The following is a 6,019-nucleotide window of genomic DNA, read 5'->3' as shown; positions in this document are numbered from 1 at the left end:
ATAGATACTGAGAGAGAGAGAGACATATAGATAGATAGAAAAGAGAGACAGAGAGAGATAGATACTGAGAGAGAGAGACATATAGATAGATAGAAAAGAGAGACAGAGAGAGATAGATACTGAGAGAGAGAGACATATAGATAGATAGAAAAGAGAGACAGAGAGAGATAGATACTGAGAGAGAGAGAGACATATAGATAGATAGAAAAAGAGAGACAGAGAGAGATAGATACTCTGAGAGAGAGACATATAGATAGATAGAAAAAGAGAGACATAAAGATATAGAGAGAGAGAGACGTAGAGATAGGTAGAGAGAGAGACATAGAGATAGATAGAGAGAGACACACAGAGAGAGAAAGAGAGACATAGAGATAGATAGAGAGGAGAGAGACATAGAGATAGATAGAGAGAGACACACAGAGAGAGAAAGAGAGACATAGAGATAGATAGAGAGAGACACATAGAGAGAGACAAATAGATAGGTAGAGAGAGAATGAGAGGGACACAGCGAGAGAGAGAGGGACGGAGAAAGAGAGAGAAAAAGAGAGATAGAGAGAGAGCGAGGTGAGAGAGAGCGGAGAGAGAGGAGAGAGAGAGAACTTAGCCTGAGGGGAGAGGAGAGACGTTAGATGGAGAGAGAGTGGGGGGCAGGCAGACGAGCAGAAGAAAAGGAGTTGATCATGGGAGGAGGTTCAGTGGAGTTGCAAGGGATGGATGAAGGCGGGAGGAGAAAAGAGGCAATGGGAATGGTCGCTCTTCACGAAGCTCTCAGGAACGTATGCAACAACTCCGACTGGACGTACCTCTCTCTCTCTCTCTCTCTCTCTCTCTCTCTCTCTCTCTCTCTCTCTCTCTCTCTCTCTTTCTCTTTCTTACTCATACACAAATCAGTAGTTGTTCATCCGGCTTGACTTCAACTCGTGCAGAAGGAGCAGAGGTGGAAATGGATGCAAGGTTGGAGACGAAAATTGCAACCTGTGAGTTGTATTTCTCTCTCTTGAATTTGCTATTCTCGAGGTATTGCTGCCAGTTTGGTTATCTCCCACTCTCTCTTGACTATTTTGATGTTGAGAAGGATGCTGATGTGGGAAGATGGATTCTGCCGAACAAGAGCTGCAGAGGTTGATGGAGCCGAAGACCCAGTAAGAAAGGCCTTCAGCAAAATGTCCATTCAGCTTTACAACTACGGAGAAGGGTGAGTGCACTGGGTACACCTTTCTCTCTGTCTATATTTTTTCCAGTTATTTATGTTCATCTATAAGTCCCTAAAATCATGGTACAATTGTCCTTTCTATCATTAAAGAGCGAAGGCATTACAAGAATTACACCTATGTCTATGTTTTTTCCTGATTTTTGTTCTTACCCAGTCCCTTTAATCAAGCGATTATTCGCCTTTCTATCATCTCTCTATTTGTTTCTCATGTTTTTTATTCTTATCTCGTGGTCCCTAAAACGAGGGAACGCATTATATGCATTACACTTTTCTCAATTTTTTTTCCTTCTTTCTATTCTTATCAACTGGTAGCGAAAATCAAGCGATTATTCATCTTTCTATCATGAAATGAGGGAAGGCGTTATAAGCATTACACCGCTCTCTATGTTTTTTTCGCCTGGCTTTTATTCTTATCTATGGTTAGCTTCAATCAAGCGAAATTAAACCTTTCTACCATGAAACGAGTGAAAGCATTATAGTTATTACAACTCTCTCGATGCTTTTTTCCTGCTTTTTATTCTTATCTAATGATAGGAAAAATCAAGCGACGTTGGGCCTTTCTAAATTGAAACAAGTGAAATCGTCATAAGCATTACACATTGGTCTATGTTTTCTTTCCTGCTTTTTTTCTCTTATCTAAGGGTAGCTTCAATCAGGTGACATTGCGCATTTTTATAATGAAACGAGTGAAATAATTATAAGCATTACACCTTGTTCTTTGTTTTTTACCTGTTTTTTTTCTCTTATCTAATGGTAGCGGATATCAATACCTTGTACCTTCCTATCATGAAATGAGAGAAAGCATTACAAACGCTCCAATTGCAAAACATTAGTCTATGTAGTTGTAGATTCTCGCTGGTCGATCACCATAAAATTGGAAGACACGTGAGTTATGCTATCAACACAAATCTGATGCTTAGAGTAAACTTCAATAATTTGATTTCCAGAGTTTCTTAGAGGTTCACATTCCTCATTTTCACGATGATAAGAGTCGAACTAGACATATCTCTATTCTTATTATTATCTAATTCCAAATGACTCGTATCGTGGTAAGTTTGAAGTCCATAAATCGCATCCAATGTTATCCAAGTCCTTTTACAAAATTCCCTTATCATCAAATAGAATGAAATATGCTTAAACTGTCTCTTTGCATATCTATCAGAGTCGCAGTCGTTTCATGGTAACATATCAAAAAAAGATTTTCTGCAATTTTCTACAGCCAGCTTTCTAGAAGGTTTATTATTTTCTGGATGACCTCTTACTTTATTATTTTCTGGGTGAACTTAGTCATGTCGAGTTTTCAATTATTCGACAGAAAAAAATCACAGAAACGACCGTAAAAGCAGTTTATCATGCAACTTGTTGATCACCATTTTTTGATTGACGTTTCATGGTGTGATTTGATGTGATGTGATGCCTCATGCGGACAGCTTGATGGGGAAAGTCGCGTCGGATAAATGCCACAAGTGGATTTTCAAGCAGGCAACGTCTTCTCCTTCATCGGAGTGCGAGCCGAACGTAGCCAACTTCTGGCAGAGTTCCTTCGACGCCGTACGTCTCTATCTCTCTTCTACACATATATCATTCTCTCTCTAGTCTTAACGAATCGTTTAAAGCGAGGGTGAAACGAGAGTCAACTTAGAGAGAGAGAATCTCAGGCTACAGCAAAAAACGATACAGTATAACAACATAACACAGATAAGAACGTAATAGTTTCTGTATTACTTCTTGATCGGTGTAACGTCGTTTGTAGTGAGTGATAACACGGTGTAATTCTCGCCAGGAAGCAGAGCAAAAGCTTCTTCATTTATCTGCTGTTTCAGACGCGGCAGAGATGACCTTATCTTCTTATCTCGCGCTTTCTCTCTCAACTTGTCATGATGTCTGTCTTTAATCTGCAGCTTCCCCCGGAGTGGACGGATCAGTTTGGATCTGGAATCCAAGTAAATAAGAGGACGCTCGTCAGTTTATCTATTTGTCGTTTCGTGGGCTTGTTGTTTAGCTAATGCATCCTTCTGCTCTTTTCCCAGACTATTGCTGTCATCCATGCCGGCCATGGCCTCCTCCAGCTCGGCTCCTGCAAGATTGTATGTGTCTCTCCCTCTCCTTCTCTCTCCTTCTCTATCCTTTTCTCTCCTTTTCTCTCCTTTCTCCCTCTCTGTCTCTCTTTCTCTCCCTCTCCCTCTCTCTTTCTTTCTCTCCTTCTCCCTCTCTCCTTCTTTCTCTCCTTCTCCGTCTTCCTCTCTCCCTCTTTCTCTTTCTCTCCTTCTCCCTCTCACTCTCTCTCTTATTCTCCCTTTCTTTCCTTCTCCCATTCTCCCTCCCCCCTCTCTCCTTCTCTACCTCTCTCTATCTCTCCTTCTCCCTCTTCTCTCTCACTCTCTCTCTCTCTCGTTCTCCTTCTCCCTCTTCTCTCTCTCTCTCTCTCTCTCTCTCTCTCCCCTTCTCCCTTTATTTCTCTCTCCCATTATCCCTCCCCCATCTCTCTCTTCTTCTGTCTCCCTCTCTCTCTCTGTGTATTTCTCTACATTTGTGTCTGTGTCTTTCACTCGGTTTTCTATTATGTCAATTCCCTTTCATTGGCTGTCTCTTCCTCTCACCGTTTAGCTCTTTCCTTTTTGTGTTTATCTCTTACAACTATTCCTCATGGCCTATTTTTCACACATGAGGCTTAGACCCTCCGTGTCTTTTTCTGGTTATTTTCTCTGACACCCTACATCCTCTGATAAAAAAAAATTGAAATTATACCTGCATTCATTCAGAAAATGTACTGAACCCTTGTCTAGTAATCATCCATTCTTTCCGAAAATCGTGCCGATCCTCTATCTAGTAATCTACTCTTCTCTCGAAGATCTTTATATCTAGTATTTTGTGGTTCGAAGCAGTGAAACAGTCTTCACCTGAATGATATTTCTGATAATTGAGACTTTATCTATTTCTTATTATTTCGTCTCTCACCAACCGTACTCTGATAAACAATGTATTGAAATTATAGCTACATTCATTCAGATCTTCTATCTAAAAATCCCATTCATTCAAGCATTTACCTTTGTCATGATGATGCTTACATTTAATCTCTTACTGCCTCAAAAGTAAGAGAGCCATATTCATCAGGAAATTATTTCTTATTATTTTTCTCTCAGTCTCTATCTTCTGATAAAATAAGCTACTTAAGTTATACATATACTCTACCAAATATACTAACTAGAAAATATCTATTAAAAAAACAATGCAAGGAATATACTTTCCTATCATTGATCTATGTATTTAAGCTCTTTCTGACTCAAAAATATGAAAACAAATAATTTTCAATCATAATTATCATTCCTTAGAATAATAACCATGCCTTTAACTTCTAGATACCAGAAGATCTACATTTCGTCCTGAGGATGAGACATATCTTTGAGTCTCTAAGCTACCAATCTGGCTTCCACTTCTCCAATATTTTCTCCTCTCCCTCATCCTCTTTGGCTGCTGCCACTGTCCCCGCCGCTCCCACCGCCCTCGCTGCCCCACCTGTATACAACTGGTCCAATAGAACCATTCACCATGCATTCCACGTGGGCATACCGGATGGCTGCCATCTGGAGGATCCAGACATCAAATGGCCAGCAGGCCTCTCATTCTTCAATGCCCTCACAACAAGGGCTGATGATGCTGAGCTCCTCTTTGGTAGCACTGCTGATGCTCCCATGGGTAACAAGACAGTGACAGCTGCAGGATCACATCATCGGGTTAGTCTTGGAGGTAAATATATAAAGTTTTTTTAAAATAAACAGGAGACCATTTGGTTCACATGCATAGAGTCGACAAATCTAAATCATAAATGGGTGTGATCATGTAGAGATTGATGATCATTGCGTGGAGCACAGGGACTAGGTGGGAGATGATAGGTTCTGGTACTTTGACCTTGACTCATGATGGAAGTCTGACTTTCAATGTTATTTATATTTTATTCAAATTCAGTATCTCTTATTCTTTGTTACATTTTGAAAGGGTATCCAGGTGGTCGAGAACCTCCACAAAAGATGACAGCTACAGAGTTTTGGGTCCTTCAAGATGTTATTTTTGTGACTGAGATGGTTGAAATAAGTCCATATGGTCAATTTGTATTTTGTTAGGAACTTTTCAAGTTATTAAAATCCATCTACATCTTGTCCTATATGAAAAGTCGTATTTATATGGTTCGGTGCACTTATAATTCATGTTCTATAAGCTATCCTTTCATTTACTGCCAAAGTTGTACATAAATAATGGTCCAATGCATCAGCCTCTTGGGTTGTCCACAAAGGTTCAGATCTCCCATTTCACACAATCAAGTAAGTCTTACGGAAAGGGGTAAGTGCTATTGCAAACAAGCCCATCGAGCCTCATAAGTCTTATGGTGGATTACTTCACACCACTCTGAAACTCAGCTAGGGAACCAGATACAAACTAGAAAACATAACTGTTATATTCCAAAATTTTCTCCTTGATTACAAGGGATCTTTCCATTAAAAGTAAATATTCTGATGTATCACCAAATCACAATAGATTTTATGTTGTATTATATTCATCAATTATACACAATTTATTGGGTTCACTGAGAAAATGTTTTTTAGAAACAGGAAATATTTGAAGATTAAATAGAGCTTATAAATTTCTATACATATATTGAGACGTAATTCCTCAAATAGATGGGTAAAGTCTTGAGTTAATGACTCCATTGTAGACATCAAGAAAGGGAAAATAAGTTTAATGAAATTTCCTAAAATATGGATAAATGAAAAATTATAAAGAAGATCATGATGATCTATCTCTTAAAAC

At 39.2% G+C, this 6,019-nt stretch overlaps 2 protein-coding genes across 4 annotated transcripts; both read left to right on the top strand.

Annotated features, from left to right (window-relative positions):
- Positions 1 to 493: 493 nt before the first annotated feature.
- On the top strand, positions 494 to 981 carry LOC144704894 (protein RICE SALT SENSITIVE 3-like). The gene is made up of 2 exons (XM_078577474.1): positions 494 to 828; positions 920 to 981. The coding sequence occupies exons 1-2, from the start codon at positions 630 to 632 to the stop codon at positions 979 to 981; spliced, it is 261 nt and encodes an 86-aa protein (XP_078433600.1). The 5' UTR covers positions 494 to 629.
- LOC144704893 (protein RICE SALT SENSITIVE 3-like) lies at positions 933 to 5,365 on the top strand. 3 transcript variants are annotated; one of them, XM_078577473.1, is made up of 8 exons: positions 933 to 977; positions 1,076 to 1,195; positions 2,644 to 2,764; positions 3,115 to 3,156; positions 3,244 to 3,300; positions 4,573 to 4,960; positions 5,058 to 5,106; positions 5,219 to 5,365. In XM_078577473.1, the coding sequence occupies exons 2-7, from the start codon at positions 1,077 to 1,079 to the stop codon at positions 5,090 to 5,092; spliced, it is 762 nt and encodes a 253-aa protein (XP_078433599.1). In that variant the 5' UTR covers positions 933 to 977; position 1,076; the 3' UTR covers positions 5,093 to 5,106; positions 5,219 to 5,365. The 3 variants fall into 3 exon arrangements, with proteins under 3 accessions (XP_078433599.1, XP_078433598.1, XP_078433597.1); XM_078577472.1 differs by having other exon boundaries at positions 5,210 to 5,365; XM_078577471.1 differs by having other exon boundaries at positions 5,058 to 5,112; positions 5,210 to 5,365.
- Positions 5,366 to 6,019: the final 654 nt, after the last annotated feature.

This window comes from Wolffia australiana, chromosome 6 (assembly GCF_029677425.1).
Source record: "Wolffia australiana isolate 7733 chromosome 6, ASM2967742v1".
Taxonomy (NCBI): Eukaryota; Viridiplantae; Streptophyta; class Magnoliopsida; order Alismatales; family Araceae; genus Wolffia; species Wolffia australiana.
The sequence above is the reverse complement of the archived record's forward strand: the minus strand, read 5'-3'. Positions and strand labels throughout refer to the sequence as shown.

Bases quoted from the DNA above. Each gene is read 5' to 3' on its own strand.
- LOC144704894 (XM_078577474.1), top strand. From the start codon at position 630: ATGGAGAGAGAGTGGGGGGCAGGCAGACGAGCAGAAGAAAAGGAGTTG. The intron at 829-919 runs TCTCTCTCTCTC...TTGACTTCAACT, and splicing joins TCTCTCTCTCTCTCTCTCTC to CGTGCAGAAGGAGCAGAGGT.
- LOC144704893 (XM_078577473.1), top strand. From the start codon at position 1,077: ATGCTGATGTGGGAAGATGGATTCTGCCGAACAAGAGCTGCAGAGGTT. The intron at 3,157-3,243 runs GTAAATAAGAGG...CTCTTTTCCCAG, and splicing joins AGTTTGGATCTGGAATCCAA to ACTATTGCTGTCATCCATGC. The intron at 3,301-4,572 runs GTATGTGTCTCT...TTTAACTTCTAG, and splicing joins AGCTCGGCTCCTGCAAGATT to ATACCAGAAGATCTACATTT.